The 16419-nt window shown below is 47.3% G+C and overlaps 2 protein-coding genes and 1 non-coding gene across 21 annotated transcripts in view; all 3 read right to left on the reverse strand.

Annotated features, from left to right (window-relative positions):
• Positions 1 to 9457, reverse strand: part of IKZF4 (IKAROS family zinc finger 4) — a 32811-nt gene extending 23354 nt beyond the window's left edge. For 6 of the 18 annotated variants that reach the window (XM_081595171.1, XM_081595174.1, XM_081595167.1 and 3 more), the window contains exon 1: positions 9143 to 9453. The gene's annotated coding sequence lies outside the window, so the exon portion shown is untranslated. Of the gene's footprint in view, positions 1 to 9142 lie in introns of all 18 variants that reach the window. The other 12 variants (XM_081595170.1, XM_081595175.1, XM_081595168.1 and 9 more) reach the window with 7 other exon arrangements.
• A 527-nt stretch (positions 9458 to 9984) lies between these two features.
• Positions 9985 to 14145, reverse strand: SUOX (sulfite oxidase). Of its 2 annotated transcripts, none has more exons than XM_081595188.1 (4): positions 14086 to 14145; positions 12754 to 12813; positions 12317 to 12494; positions 9985 to 11888 (listed from the first exon to the last, which is right to left on the reverse strand). In XM_081595188.1, exons 2-4 carry the CDS (start codon positions 12801 to 12803, stop codon positions 10479 to 10481), a joined length of 1638 nt encoding a protein of 545 aa, XP_081451314.1. In that variant the 5' UTR covers positions 12804 to 12813; positions 14086 to 14145; the 3' UTR covers positions 9985 to 10478. The 2 variants fall into 2 exon arrangements, with proteins under 2 accessions (XP_081451314.1, XP_081451315.1); XM_081595189.1 differs by having other exon boundaries at positions 13869 to 14145.
• Positions 14146 to 15994: 1849 nt separating this feature from the next.
• Positions 15995 to 16066, reverse strand: TRNAW-CCA (transfer RNA tryptophan (anticodon CCA)). Its single transcript has one exon. It is a non-coding gene; the product is annotated as a tRNA-Trp (tRNA).
• Positions 16067 to 16419: the final 353 nt, after the last annotated feature.

The following is a 16419-nucleotide window of genomic DNA, read 5'->3' on the forward strand; positions in this document are numbered from 1 at the left end:
TACTAGCGTGTGAGATGAGTGCAATTGTGCGGTAGTTTGAGCATTCTTTGGCATTGCCTTTCTTTGGGATTGGAATGAAAACTGACCTTTTCCAGTCCTGTGGCCCCTACTGAGTTTTCCAGATTTGCTGGCATATCGAGTGCAGCACTTTCACAGCATCATCTTTCAGGATTTGAAATAGCTCAACTGGAATTCCATCACCTCCACTAGCTTTGTTCGTAGTGATGCTTTCTGAGGCCCACTTGACTTCACATTCCAGGATGTCTGGCTCTAGGTGAGTGATCATACCATCGTGATTATCTGGGTCGTGAAGATATTTTTTGTATAGTTCTTCTGCTTCTGTTAGGTCCATACCATTTCTGTCCTTTATCGAGCCCACCAAGTTTATTAAATAAGCAAATATAGTAGTAGCATTGGCTGAATAGGGCTTCCCTGGTGGCTCAGCTGGTAAAGAATCTGCCTGCAATGCAGGAGACCTGGGTTTGATCCCTGGGTTGGGAAGATCCCCTGGAGAAGAGAAAGGCTACCCACTCCAGTATTCTGGCCTTGAGAATTCCATGGACCATACAGTCCATGGGGTCACAAAGAGTTGGACACGACTGAGTGACTTTCACTACATACATCCAAAATTGCTTTCACCAGTCATCTAATGAAAAATAAACACACCAGGGGCAGATTTTGGGGAGCTAGAGTGGGGCAAGGAGGGATAAGAAGGCCTTCCTAAATGAACAATGCAAAGAAATAGAGGAAAACAATAGAATGGGAAAGACTAGAGATCTCTCCAAGAAAATTGGAGATATCAAGGGAACACTTCATGCAAGGATGGGCATGATAAAGGACAGAAATGGGAAGGACCTAACAAAAGCAGAAGAGATTAAGATGAGGTGGCAACAGTCATCCAGACAGTATGGTACTGGCACAAAGACAGAAATATAGATCAATGGAACAAAATAGAAAGCCCAGAGATAAATCCACGCACCTATGGACACCTTATCTTTGACAAAGGAGGCACGAATATACAATGGAGAAAAGACAATCTCTTTAACTAGTGCTGGTGGGAAAACTGGTCAACCACTTGTAAAAGAATGAAACCAGAACACTTTCTAACACCATACACAAAAATAAACTCAAAATGGATTAAAGATCTAAACGTAAGACCAGAAACTATATAACTCCTAGAGGAAAACATAGGCAAAACACTCTCCGACATAAATCACAGCAGGATCCTCTATGACCCACCTCCCAGAATATTGGAAATAAAAGCAAAAATAAACAAATGGGACCTAATTAAAATTAAAAGCTTCTGCACAACAAAGGAAACTATAAGCAAGGTGAAAAGACAGCCTTCAGAATGGGAGAAAATAACAGCAAACGAAGCAACAGACAAAGAATTAATCTCAAAAATATACAAGCAACTCCTACAGCTCAATTCTAGAAAAATAAACGATCCAATCAAAAAGTGGGCCAAAGAACTAAACAGACATTTCTCCAAAGAAGACATACAGATGGCTAACAAACACATGAAAAGATGCTCAACATCACTCATTATCAGAGAAATGCAAATCAAAACCACAATGAGGTACCATTTCACGCCAGTCAGAATGGCTGCTATCCAAAAGTCTACAAGCAATAAATGCTGGAGAGGGTGTGGAGAAAAGGGAACCCTCTTACACTGTTGGTGGGAATCCAAACTAGTACAGCCACTATGGAGAACAGTGTGGAGATTCCTTAAAAAACTGGAAATAGAACTGCCATATGACCCAGCAATCCCACTGCTGGGCATACACACCGAGGAAACCAGGAATGAAAGAGACACATGTACCCCAATGTTCATCGCAGCACTGTTTATAATAGCCAGGACATGGAAGCAACCTAGATGTCCATCAGCAGATGAATGGATAAGGAATCTGTGGTACATATACACAATGGAATATTACTCAGCCATTAAAAAGAATACATTTGAATCAGTTCTAATGAGATGGATGAAACTGGAGCCTATTATACAGAGTGAAGTAAGCCAGAAAGAAAAACACCAATACAGTATACTAATGCATATATGTGGGATTTAGAAAGATGGTAATGATAACCCCGTATGTGAGACAGCAAAAGAGACACAGATGTATAGAACAGTCTTTTGGACTCTGTGGGAGAGGGCGAGGGTGGGATGATTTGGGAGAATGCATTGAAACATGTATATTATCATATGTGAAACAAATCGCCAGTCCAGGTTTGATGCATAAGACAGGGTGCTTGGGGCTGGTGCACTGGGATGACCCAGAGGGATGGGATGGGGAGAGAGGTGGGAGGGGGGTTCAGGATGGGGAACACATGTACACCCATGGCAGATTCATTTCAATGTATGGCAAAACCAATACAATATTGTAAAGTAATCAGCCTCCAATTAAAATAAATTAAAAAAAGAAAAGAAGAAGAGGTGGCAAGAATACACAGAACTATACAAAAAAGGTCTTAATGACCTGGATAACAAAGATGGTGTGGTAACTCACCTAAAGTCAGACATCTTGGAGTATGAAGTCAAGTGGGCCTTAGAAAGCATTACTATAAACAAAGCGCTAGTGGAGGTGACAGCATTCCAGCTGAGCTATTTAAAATCCTAAAGATGATGCTGTGAAAGTGCTGCACTCAGCAAATTTGGAAAACTCAGTAGGGGCAATAGTACTGCAAAAGGTGAGTTTTCATTCTAATCCCAAAGAAGGACAATGCCAAAGAATGTTCAAACTACCATACGATTGCGCTCATTTCACATGCTAGCAAGGTTATGCTCAAAATCCTTCAAGCTAGGCTTCAGCAGTACATGAACCAAGAACATCCAAGTGAACAACCTGGGTTTAGAAAAGGCAGAGGAATCAGAGATCAAATTGCCAACATTTGTTGGATCATGGAGAAAGCAACGGAATTCTAAAAAATCATCTACTTCTGCTTCAGTGACTACCTTAAAGCCTTTGACTGTGTGGATCACAGCAAACTGTGGAAAATTCTTAAAGAGACAGGAGTACTAGACCACCTTACTGTCTCCTGAGAAACCTGAAAGTGAGTCAAGAAGAAAAGTTAGAACCTTACATGGAACAACTGACTGGCTCAAAATTGGGAAAGGAGTACGTCAAGGCTATATATTGTCACCCTGTTTATTTAACTTCTATGCAGAGTACATCATGCGAAATGCTAGGCTGGATGATTCAGAAGCCAGAATCAAGATTGCCGGGAGAAATATCATACCTGGATATCAGATATGCAGATATATCATTCTAACGGCACAAAGTAAAGAGAAACTAAAGAGCCTAGTGATGAAGGTGAAAGAGGAGAGCGAAAAAACTGGCTTAAAACTAAACAGTCACAAAACTAAGATCATGGCATTCGGTCCCAGACTTCAGTGCAAATAGAAGGGGAAAAAGTAGAAGCAGTGACAGATTTTATTTTCTTGGGCTCCAAAATCACTGTGGACGGTGACTGCAGCCATGAAATTAAAAGACACTTGCTCCTTGGAAGGAAAGCTATGACCAATCTAAACAGGGTATTAAAAAGCAGAGACATCACTTTGCCGACAAAGGTCTATATAGTCAAGGCTATCGTTTCTTCCAGTAGTCACATACAGATGTGAGACTCGAACCATAAAGAAGGCTGAGCACCAAAGAGTTGATGCTTTTGTATTGTGGTGCTGGAGAAGACTCTTAAGAGTTCCCTGGACTGAAAAGAGATCAAACCAGTCAACCCTAAAGGAAATCAACCCTGAATATCCATTGAAAGGACTGATGCTGAAGCTCTAATACCTTGGCCACCTGATGCAGAGAGCCAACTCACTGGAAAAGACCCTGATGCTGGGAAAGACTGAGGGCAAAAGGAGAAGGGGGCATCAGAGGATGAGACAGTTAGATACCATCACTGACTCAATGGACATGAATTTGAACGAACTCTGGGAGATAGTGGAAGACAGAGGGCGTGCTACAGTCCATGGGGTTGCAAAGAGTTGAACACAACTTAGTGACTGAACAACAGAATGGGGCAACAGAACAGCCTGAGCTGCTATCAGGATTCTTGGGTCTCTTTGAAGGATCTCACTGAAGCAGATAGGTGAAAATTTGGTTTGAGTGTACTATTATATTGACTGAGGTGAGGGTGGGGGGTTCTGGAGGGCACACAGCAGGAAAGTATCTATTATCCTGTCTCACCACCACCACACCCCTTGTCGTTCTTGTCTAGTGCTGAGAGATATCATGCTCTAAAAAGTCTCATGAGAAAGCCTGAGACATGGGGTTTTGCTTCACTTCACAAGCAGTTCTCCCTAGGTTTCATTAGAGAGATTTCTAGTCTTACCTAGGAAGCCTGGATGTGGAAGAAAAAAAATTCTCTAGGTTTATTTCCAACTCCTCTTTTCTTGACATCCTCCCTGGTATGGACTGGGCTTTGGGACCAGACCGCTAGACCACGCCAATAATAAGTGGTTCCTTGAAGGCTTCCTTAGGGGCAATGATGAGAAGAGCCCAAGTCTACAGTGGCTAGTGAACTCTCTGGAATAAGCCTAGAACTTCGGTGGTTAGAGATGCAAATATGAGGGAGGACGGTCCTGTACTCGTGGGATCCCTTTCATTTCCGAATCATTAGCTACATAATTGCCCTTTGGGATTTTGTAAAGCTCAAGATGCCACACGTTATTTCCCACACACACACGCACACACACACACACCCCAATGCACACACACACCCACCCCAATGCACACACACACCCACCCCAATGCACACATACACCCATCCCAATGCACACACACACACACACACACACACACCCCAATGCAGGAGGAGCAAGAGTGAGCAGGTTTTTTGCCATTTTCTGCTTGGAGAAACTGAGGCTCAGAGCAGCTAAGTGACTTGTCTCAGGGCTCACAGTGAAGCTGGAACAAGGAAAGGAACCCCAGTTTCCTGTCTCTCTGAGGTGTGCTCTTTCCATTAAACCATCTTACTTCCTTTCTTAAGCCAGGGTACTCAATGCCTTTGGATTTTCTTGCTTTCCCCTGGTTCTAGTATCAATTTCCCTGGTTCTTACATCTTTTCCTTTGCTGTGATCCCCACGGGAGTGGAGTCTGTTACTTAAAAGGAAAAGCCAGTTGAGCAGGCTATACCGGGAGAAACATCCTAATGGAATTGTGTGTTTATATGAACCGGGAGCTAGAAAGGCACTAGGTGGGCAGAGCAGTCGAAGCATAGCATTCAGTTAGTACTGGCTCAGGAAGTGCATCTCATTTTTGGACACCTGTCCAGATGGTCTTAAAACAATTTCCAGAAGGGTCTGAAGGAGTTGTTTTCTGAGTTGAACTTGGTTCCTGGAAGTAAACTGAGCTCTTCTGCTTCTTAATTGTTCTCAACAGGTGCTCTATGACACATCTTGGGCAAAATCAGTCTTTAGCTGCCTCCGGCTGGACTAAATGCCAAGTTGGGAGCCCTGGAAGTGGGATGGAATTGAGATTCTGCTGCTCCTGATTTTGGTATTCTGAGAGCCAGGAGCACATCAGGAGATGTACTTCACTGTTTGCTCAAATCTCCAGGCAGCATATCCGTCTCCACCTTCCCATTCCCGGCCCCCCAAGAATCTCCTCCCCTGCCTGGCCTGCCAGGCCTCTCCTTAGAGGAACTGAGTCAAATTAGGCAGTGCAGATTGGAGACACCAAGGGGGAGGAGGTATAAGATGAGAGAAATTAGCGACACAAGATAGGCTTAGTTCAAAGATCTCAAAAGGAAACTGACTTTATAGCAACACAGACATCATTTAGTGATGGAAATAGGCTTATATGTACATAAATTCAGTTCAGAGAGCTGAATACAAAGCACCTAGAAACAGCCAGCCTCCCAATTTAAAAGGAAGTACCTCTGTGAGGAGGGAGGAAAGGTTCATCATTGTAACCTGAGACAAAGATTTTCTTTCTTGTTCTTTCCAATGCACCCGGCACGCTAATAAGAGCCCTCCATGGCCCTGGCTTTCTCTCATCAAAATAACGTTGCATTTGAACAGGAATGGGCAGGAACAGGTATTCCCTTCTAGACAGAAGATTTCCCACCACACTTCTTGATAAGCAGCAGGTGAGGCTAGTCCAAGGTCTGACTTCGAAGGTCAGGCTTCAGCTACCATCCCCATCTCCACAAAAACATACCCACAGCTCTAACTATTGGTGATGAAAATACCAGAAAGTCAAGTTTTCTCTACGTACTGGCTCTGAAAGCCTGAAATAAGGTGGACATCACAAGTAATGAAAGCTCTTCAAATCCTCCAAAGAATCCTGTTTGCCCCAGTGATACTCCAAAACTGGAATTTAAAACACACTCCATATGGGCTCAGATGATGAACTGTTGAAAGAAATAAAAATCTATGATGAAAAAAATAAATAAATAAAACACACTCCATGTGGCTTCACAGGTAGAAAGGTAGTGAAGAGGATGTTGCTGGAAAAAGCGGGTGGAAATGAAGAGAGGGCTAAGTCTTCATGTCATCCTTTTGGTTGCAGTAGGGAGAAGGGGAATTTTTTTCTTTGGTCTCACTTAGAATCTGAAGTGGAGCCCCGGGATCATTATTATTTTTAAAATACTTATTTGGCTGTGCCGGGTCTTAGTTGTGGTATGTGGGATCCTTGATCTTCCTCGTGGTGTGTAGGATACAATTCTCTGACCAGGGGTCAAACCCGGGCCCCCTTGGGAGCATGGAGTCATAGCCACTGGACCACCCAGGAGGTCCCTCCCCAGTGAGGATGATGATGATGATGATTTTAATTTTTATGGAGGTTTAGTTGATTTACAATGTTGTGTTAGTTTCGGGTGTACAGCAAAATGAATCTCTTACACATATATCCATCCACTCAGTGGGCAACAAAGTCATTATGTTTTATGCTTGAGAAATCAACACCTGTTGAGTAGAACAAGATATAATTCTGAAGCTGCCAAATTGAGGGCATTTTCCACCATCCTGGGGCCCACCCCAGAAGCTCCAGTGAGACCTCTCCTGATTCTCAATGGTAAGGCTATTTTCTTTTATAAAGACTTTATTTTTATCTCAGGAGCCACTCGTTTGACTGTTCTTGTGATCCAGGGAGCTATCTGGATTCTCTGAATTAGGCTGTAAGTGGGGAAGGCCGAATACCACATACCGCAAAGAAAGATTCACTGACCTACTGGCAGACCCATGAGGAGATGAGGAATTCCTGGATGGCATTTCACATACCCTACCAAATAAGATGCCACACCCAGAGTGTCTGATTTGGCCTTTTATCTGGCCTTGTCCTCAGAATTTGAGTTATCTTAAGTGGAAATATTCTAGGTAGTCAGACACCTGTTTTTAATGCTTCCTAAAGTGGGTTAGACAGTAAAGAATCTGCCTGCAATTGAGGAGACCCAGGTTCAATCCCTGGGTCAGGACGATCCCCTGGAGAAGGGAATGGCTACACACTCCAGTATTCTTGCCTGGAGAATTCCATGGGAAGAGGAGCCTGGCAAGCTACAGTCCATATAGCCACAGAGCTAGACAAGACTGAGCTACTTTTTTTTTTTTTTAAGGAAAAGTAGCAGTAAGGGGAAACAGTCAGGCCTCAATAGTCTTCTGTTTGGCCATGATATTGGAAGGCCTAGAGTTGACCTGTGAGCAAGTCACAACCACACCAAGCTCACCACTGATGCTCTGAGGGCTCAGACTGGAGAGACTGAGGTAAGCTGGAGCTCTCAAATATGTAAGTGGGGGTGTTTAAGTCACGACAGTGGACAGTTTTGGAGAAGGAAATGGCAACCCACTGCAGTATTACTGCCTGGAAAATCCCATGGACGGAAGAGTCTGGCAGGCTACAATCCATGGGGTAGCAAAGAGTCAGACAAAACTGAGGAAATTTCACTTTTTTTTTCTCCAAGGATATGAACATGTACTGTCACACAGGCAAAGTGAACAAGTAGCAGTAAGGGGAAATAGCCAGGACTCGATAGTCTTCTGTTTGGTCATGATATTGGAAGGCCTAGAGTTGACCTGTAAATCACAACCATACCAAGCTCACCACTGATGCTTTGAGGGCTCATAATGGAGAGACTGGGGCATAGCTGGAGCTCTCAAACATGTAAATAGAGGTGTTTAAGTCATGACAGTAGACAATTTTGCTTTATAAGAGAAGGGACTGAGGTGAAAGAAGTTGTGCAATGTTGACACACTGTGGTTGGTGATATATCAAATCTTCCTGGAAGCAGAGTCAGTAAATTCATGACCTTGGAGGGGGAAATGGGGTACCATATTTCCTAAATATCTCCTATCTAAAGCCCCATGTTCCCATTAAACATTGTCACTAGACAGGACCACTCATAGTTTAGAGAAAAAAAAAAAAGCATAGAAATCAAACAATGAGATTCTACAACTCTAGCAAACTGGGGGAAGAAAATAACTGGGATGGGGCTGTGTGAGGAGGTACAGGGAAGGCTGTTTTAGTTTAGACTTGCTTCCCAAGTCTGTTTTTCCCTCTGGTTGTCTGCCCCAGGACTTCTGCCTGTTACATTTCTTTCTTAAGGCTCCTATGCAATGAATCTCTTCCTTCCCAGGAATCTCTTCCTTCTCAGGTTCCCTGGACTTCTCACCCTGCATAGTGCCGCACACAGCACTTTTTGCTCCACCCTGTTTCTTCTCTACCACATGTTTCTCCCACTCTGCTCATTGACTCCCAGTCTTCCCACTTAGGCCTATGTCTTTCTCGCTAACCTTCTTGACCGACATCTCCCCCTAGCCACCCGCAGGCTCTTGCTTCTTTGCCCAAGTACCCAGTCTAATTCTCCTTTCTCCGCCCTATCTTTCTGTTTACCCCAGCCGTACCCAACGAAAGAGCCTCGCGCACGCCAGGTCTTGCCTGACCTCGGTCCTCTGCCTTGACCCATCTCCCGCCTTTTTAGGACGCCTAGGTCCCTGCTACGTCCCTGTCAATCTTATGGCTTCGCGCCAACCCCCGCCCCCCGCCGCCAGCTTCCTCCGTTGGGCCTCAGCCCACCCAGCGACCCTCTCCCCGCCAGGCCCCCGCCCACGTGCCCCCCTCCCTTCAAGCCCAGGCCCCTCAGGCCCCGCCCCCGGCGGCCGAGGCCCCGCCTCTCGCGCTTCGCCCAAACCCCGCCTCTCACTCACCTGAGGCAGCTCCGCGCGCGCGCAAGCTGGGGGGGTGAGGGAGAGGGGACGGAATTGGGAGCGAGGGAGGCGGGGCAGCGGGGGTCCCCCACTCTGGCCCGGACGGCCCAGTGCGGGGGGAGTGGGGTCACTGAGCTGGCCACAACCGGGCCGGAGGCGGGACCCGGGCGTACAGCGGCGGCGGCGGCTCCATCTCCATCAGCGGCTTCACCTGAGGAGGGACAGGCCCCCCCCATAAACCCCCCCAGTACGACTGTCCCCCTCCCCCGAACAACTTCCGGTCCCACTACCAGGCGACAGGCGGTGTGGCCGAACACCGAGCGCCTGCAAGCTGGGGAGACAAGGAAAGGAGAGCTAGGGGAGAGTAGCCGAGCGCCGAAAGATTCAAGTCCTAAAGGCGCGGTCGCAGGCAAAGTAAAACTCAAGGACTGACCCTTCATCTGCATCTACTTTGCAAACAAGTCCACGTTGTTGCACGCCCTAGTTGCCCTGGCACGCCTGCCTCTAGTGCCAAGTTTTGCCTTTGCCCCTTCTACAATATTGATTTTAGCATTCTTTGCCTTTCTTACGAGGGCGTAGGAATTGTGTAGGGGAGGGGCTTAAGGATGTCAAATTAAAAAAAATTTCCTCTTGGAGGGGTATCTTGAGGTCATTCACCTAAGTAGCCCTGCAGATACCGAAAGACTTCAGAGAAGGAAACCCCACTTCTTGACTTCCCTTCACCTTTTGTTTTGGATTCTCAAGAGATATCCCAGTACCAGTGCATTTCCCTCCCTGCAATTTGCTCACTCCCCAGCCTCAAGAAGTCCCCCAAATCACCTTTTAAAAATTTTTCAGAGTGGTAGTCTTAAACAGATATTTTATTGATGTAGTTAGAAAATTGGAACTATAAAGGGAGAGGTTGTGTTGTGTTCTTCACAATGCTTGGCAACCTAAAGGCAGTAAAAAGTTACATATACACACATTCTCTGAAGATTCCCAAGGACAAAGGCAAAATAAGACCTCAGTGGTGACAGTCATTAGAAATGGAGATAGGGTAGATAGAGAAAATAGTGCTTATTTCCAGAATTACTTTTCCTGCTTCTAGCCCTTTGCTCCAATAGCTCTTAACTTCTGGCAGAGGGTCAGTGGCCTGTGACTATAACATAGTGTCCAAGGAAGGGTGAGTGCCTGGGTGGAAATGTGTGAGGAATGTATTTATGTGTGGCTTCAGAATACATAGTCAGGGTTCTGATCCAAGACATGGAGAGGAGGTAGAGGGAGAAGATTTTTTGTGGTAATGAGGCCAAAGAATGGGTATGGAAAGGGGCTCAGAATGTGGTTCTGTTTCACCTTCTCATGGGGCGACATGGACATGGACACGGTGCCAGGCATTGTTGAGCACCCCTCGCAGGTTCCAGATTGGGGCCACTGTGTCTGGCTGCACATTGTAGCTGTCATCTACAGCCTTACAAACAATGCTCAGTTCCTTTTTCCCAGCTGGCAAAGTGGCTTGCAGGTGCCATAGCTGCCAGGCCCAGGCCTTTCGGGGACACTGCTCCTCTCCTTCCAGCTCAGCTACTTGCCAGGTTAGGCCCCCATCCAGAGACACATCCACTCTGACCACAGCTCTTCCTCCACCACTCCATGCATAGCCTTTGACAGTCACCTCCCCTGACTCTATTGTCTCCCCTTCTTTGGGTTGTGTGATGGCTGACTGGACAGGAAGTTCCTGGATAGATGGAGCCGAATCAAAATCTACAGTGTCCCAGTCCACAGATGGAGAGAAGCCTTTGTAATCCCGCCGCTGCCAGTGGCTGAAACTTTCCTCTGGTTCCACACTCACTTTGCCTAGCCATTTGACATGGCGGGCACCTACCACACCAGGAACCACCACTCGCACAGGAAAGCCATGGTCACGAGGCAGAGGCTGCCCATTCATCTCATATGCCAGCAGGACCTCAGCTTCAGGGTCCATAGCCCGAGCCAGAGGGATGGATGCTCCATAGGCGGTTCCTGTGGGGTCTGAATCCAGTCCCTCAAAGCAGACATGGGCCTCAGTTTCACAAAGCTGGTGACCAGCCTGGGCTAACACATCACAGAGCCGTGCCCCAGCCCAGCGCGCAGTGCTAATGGCCCCTGCACTCCACTCCAGACCTCTTACTTCTTTGAACTGAGTCATCTCAGAGCGCCGGTTGCCAGCACACTGCAGAGTGACTGTGATCTCGTGCTTAGGGAACTGGTACAAGTCATCCAGGGACAAGCACAGTGACTGACCCCCTGGTGGCCCTACTACATTCAGGCGATAGGTGTCTGGGTCCACGTTAGGTACAGGCAAATGATTCCGGGTGAAGAAGATAGGGTTGGGTGTGATGTAGCTTTCTGTCAGTAGCTCAGGTGGGGGCTCTGCATTAAAGGGTTTCTGGCTGTTGACCCTCAGGGATGGGTGACGTATGGGATCATCCACATAAGGATCAAAGGTCTTCAAAATGGAGGGTGCCTTGTCGTCAGGGCTCAGCTCCCCAATCTTGTACTGAGCTAGTATCTCTCGCACGTGGGGCTGGTTGTGAACAGCATAGAGGGCCCAGAAAGGCTCTAAAGGACCCCCGGCTGCGAGCATCAGCTTTGATGCCCCCCCTGGGTGTACGTCCACAAATTCTGTGATATCAAAGACCTCACAGCCCAAAGTCACCCAGACCCCAGTCTCAGGGCTGCAGTGGCATTTCACTTCCTCCCTCGTATATATGCGTGGTGACTCCTGAGAAGCCTGAGACAAAAGGGAACAGAATGTTAAGAAGAAATCACTCTCACTCTGACCCTGTGCTTCCCTGGTGGCTCAGATGGTTAAGAATCTGCCCACAATGTGAGAGACCTGGGATTGATCCGTGGGTCAGGAAGATCCCCTGGAGAAAGGCATGGCAACCCACTCCAGTATTCTGTCCTGGAGAATTCCATGGACAGAGGAGCCTGATGAGGTCCATGGCGTCGCAAACAGTCAGACACGACTGAGTGACTAACACCCTGACCCAACCCACAAAGTTATAGCCACTGGGAAGGTAGAAGATTCCATCTCTGCTGTGCATGAAGACCATGAAGGCTGTGTAATCATGGGCTCTGTAGTAAAGTGTGGGTTGCCTGGGGAACTCACTCAGGCCCCTTGGTTCTGACAGTGCAGTCCCTTCCTTCCCTACTTACCCTGCACTGCTGGTCATGACAGGCCAACACTGCCCCGAGGCCTAGCAGTGTCCCCATGACTCTCCATCCCCTGGTGCTGGAGTTACCACCAGAGAAAGTGAAGCTGGAGCGCTGGGGCTGAAATGAATCATTTGTACAGCAGGCCCGAATGCAGAGCCTTGCCGGGGTTGACTTGAGTCTGGAAGAGAGAGAAGTCTTCTTAGTAGCACACTTCTGATCATAAGAAAGGGCTGGGGAAGGCCTGGGGTGTACCTCTCCCAGGTTAGCCATTGGTTCCTTCAGTTGGGACTTGGTTTCTCAGGGATGGGTGGGACAAGTGAGATGTGGCTTTCCCTTTCCTCCCAGGCCACTATCTCAACCATCTTATCTGGCAGTTAAGATAAGAGTCATAAAAGTACAGGGGGAAGGAGATATGGGCTAGGAACTGGATGGCCTACCTGTAGGCCTGTCGGAGCCCTGGGGCCACAGCTCTGTGCAGCAGCAGCATTATGGCAGACCTAGGATAGGAGGAAGATTCCAGGATCAAGATAAGAAGTGCTGGGAGGTGATGAGATTAGGGCAGCTTGAGGCAATTGGGTAGGAGGATGACACAGAAGAGACCAGCTAGGAGCTCTCCGGACAAATGGGGAAACTTTTTCGGTGGTAACGAGGCCAAAGAATGGAAGTAGGGGCCCAAATGGGCCCTTAGAGAAAACCTGGAGGAGTTCAGAGACAGAATATGCTGACAGGATGGAAAGGAACGGGGGTGGGGGTGGGGGGTGGGAGGGAGTCCTCTGAGAATCACCTGTTCTACATCCTCCACTCTCTACTTTGTCCACTACAGAGAACAATGGGAGCCAAAAGTCTATTGTCCAGTTTGCCAGTTTATTCTTTCTGAAGCTAGCAGAGGACAACTGAGGGGTGTGCTCACATAAAAGGAGACAAAAAAGTAAAAATATACATAGTGGCAGCCTAATGAGGTAAAGGAAGCTCAGATTCCGGAGTCAAACTGCTTTGCGTTTTTAAAACCAGTCCCGCCATTAACTAGCCCTGTTCCTGGGCAAGATACCAGGCCTCTCTGAACTTGTATCCTCATCTATGAAATGAGATCTACCTAGCAGATTTGCTGTGATTTGCAAACAAATAATAACATTGTCATTGAAGGACTTTCCCTCCTCTCCCTCCGCCCACCCCTAAAAAAACAAAAATTGAACACAGCTGGGAACTGGATCCCAACCTGGGGTCCACACCCCTACCTTGTCTATGCTATTTCAGTGAGCTCAGCAAATTGAGTAGTTAATGACCAGGGTGTCAGGGAACCGGCCAGAGAAGGAAGAAGGTAATTTTTCTGCTCTGGCTCACAGCAGTTTCTTCTTTACAGCACTGAGCCGATCACTGATCTCAGGAGGGCCAACGTGGGGGGTGGGGTGGGGTGAGAAGAGTCAGAATTGCTGATGAGATGCAAGAAAGCTAGGAGTAGGAGCAGAGGCTGCACTGTTACGCCCGGGCCTTGGGACCCTCATTCTCCCTCCCACTTCCCATCAGTGCTGGAGCGGTGAGGTCGCTGACTTACAGTGGAACTCGATCAGACCAAGGTCCCAGCCTTGGGAGAAGCAGTCTTTTGCTACAGAACAGATGACACCCCCTTATGCGGGTGGTGACCAGTCACTTCCCAGCTTTGCTGTGCCTGGGATTCAAGGCACCCCTGGGTGCCAAGCCCTCGCCCTGCCCCCGCCCAGGTTATTGGCCTTGCCCCCTCCTCTTCCCTTTCCTGGCCCCAGCCTCCTTACCAGCTCAGGCTCACCGTACGCTGGGTGGCTGTTTTACCAGCTCCGCACCCAGCGGCAGTCGGCGAAGGGGCGGGGCCTGCGCCACGACGTTGTTGCAGAGTAAAGGACCGCTCTCGCCCCTCAGCTCGTCCCCCAGCCATTGGCGGGCGGCGGGCCACCTCCCAGCTGCTGTGCCCGCCTCCTGCAGGCCAAGGCAGGCCGGGCGCCACCCCGGCTTGGAGATAGGACGGGCTGTTTTTCCTTCCACCCGCGCCAGACGAGGTGTGGGACCCTTAGGGTGTTCGGAACCCGAGCAGTGTAAGGTGATGAGGACTCCCAAGGGTTGGGCTGAGGGGTGCTCCCGCCCCGCCCCTCCCCGCCCGCTGAGACACAAGATGCTTTCACTAGAGGCCTCGGCATCCAGGCGGCTTTCTACCGGTGGTGAGCTCCGCCTCTTGTCAAGCGTCTCTGTTGCAACTACCACTGTTTGTCTTTTAGAGAAAACAAGATCAAAAACTCAAGTCTTTTATTTTCAGGAATGAAAGCAGAAATGGAGTCTAAATAGTGGTTCAAAGACTTCGAGATTCCTTGGTCTAACAATTTCTCCTCAAATCGTAGAAATAACACTGAATAACCATCTTTTAAATTTTGCTTAGTTGCCAATTTAAAAGGTCGTTATTTAATGACATTTTAACACCCAAAAGTAGGAAGATTATAGTTGCTCATAATATCAGAATAACGGACACTAAAATAAATTGTTTGCTAGTACCCTTTTATCATTTGGCTAGGGGAAACTTGTCCTCGGCGAGCTGTGGACCTGGGGCAAACGTACCCAACACTGCCCTCTAGAGGTGAGAAGGCTGAGTTACAACCTTACTTTAAAAGTCGACTGAGCGATCAACACTTTCATTTTTTTTTTCCACCTTTAACTTTGGAAGATCATTTCCCCTCCCTCCCTTTCTTCTTTCCAAAACTGAACTAGAAGAGCTTTTACTAGAAATGAAGAAGCCGTGTGGGGGTAGTATGGAATACTAAGAAATATAAAGGGGAACTGACAGTGAAAAGGTAATTTTGGCTCTAAGTTTTCTGGAAAAAAGAGATTCCCAATTTAACTGTACAATTTAATCATCAGACAGGCCTGATGCCCAACCTATCCTTCCAGTCTTAAAAAACAGGCTCAGTGCAAGGATACAGAGGAATCAGTTAAGGATTATCTGAAGCCATGGAATGAGATTTCTGCCTTGTAACTGTCACCCTACATAAAGCTACACACAGGCTTTATAGAATTAACCTTTTAAATCTCAAAAATTTTCATTTTACAGAGGAAACTGAGGCAGAGAACAGCTAAATAACTTGACTAAGGCCACAGCTAATAAACTGTCAGAGGTGGGACTGAATTCCAGGCTGTCTTTCCTGTCCTTCAGATTCTTTGGAATTTAAAACCCCTCCTGCAACCACACCTAATCTTTTCTCTGTCATTCTCCCTTACTACTTCCACTTAGACTGTGAGGGTCAGCGCTTCAAGAATACAGTAGTAGAATTTCCTGCTGAAATTTTCCTGTTGGGATAGAAGTCACATGATCAATCAACAATGTTAATTCAGTGATTTTTAAAAAACTTTCTTTAGGTCATGGACCCCTTTGAGATATTAAGGCAGTGGGCCCTCTCCCTAGAGAGGTGCACATAAATTTTTGCATAATACTTAAAAAGTATTCACAAACACCACCTCTCCCTCCAGTCTCATCAATTGTCTACCCACAGGTCCATAGATGACCACCCCCTTCCATATATACATTCTGTAGAGTGAAGTCGCTCAGTCGTGTCCGACTCTTTGCGACCCCATGGACTGTAGCCTACCAGGCTCCTCTGTCCATGGGATTCTCCAGGCAAGAATACTGGAGTGGGTTGCCATTTCCTTCTCCAGGGGATCTTCCCGACCCAGGGATCGAACCCGGGTCTCCTGCATTGGAGGCAGACGCTTTAACCTCTGAGCCACCAGGGAAGTCCAATACATTCTGTAAGGATGGTCTAAAAAACTAAGCTAGTGACAGATTTGATGAGCTCTCTAGTGGCTTGGGAACGGAAGTGATTAAACAGCAGTAAAAGGGCTATTTTCCAAATTGGATTATCTCACTATTCCAGGAAAGATGAGTAATAAGGAGTTATCAAGATGCAGGGATTCCCTGCTGGATTAGCAGTCAAGAATTGCCTGCAATGCAGGAGACATAACAGACATGGGTTCAATCCCTGGGTGGTAAAGATCCCCTGGAGGGCATAGCAACCCACTACAGTATTCTTGCCTGCAGAATCCCATGGACAGAGGAGGCTGGTGGGCTACAGTCCACAGGGTCACAA

The sequence above is a fragment of the Giraffa tippelskirchi genome, chromosome 4, assembly GCF_054371585.1.
Source record: "Giraffa tippelskirchi isolate mGirTip1 chromosome 4, T2T-mGirTip1v1.2.pri, whole genome shotgun sequence".
Lineage (NCBI taxonomy): Eukaryota > Metazoa > Chordata > Mammalia > Artiodactyla > Giraffidae > Giraffa > Giraffa tippelskirchi.

Bases quoted from the DNA above. Each gene is read 5' to 3' on its own strand.
- SUOX (XM_081595188.1), bottom strand. From the start codon at position 12,803: ATGCTGCTGCTGCACAGAGCTGTGGCCCCAGGGCTCCGACAGGCCTAC. The intron at 12,495-12,753 runs GTAGGCCATCCA...TCTCTCTTCCAG, and splicing joins GGGCTCCGACAGGCCTACAG to ACTCAAGTCAACCCCGGCAA. The intron at 11,889-12,316 runs GTAAGTAGGGAA...CTTTTGTCTCAG, and splicing joins GTCATGACCAGCAGTGCAGG to GCTTCTCAGGAGTCACCACG.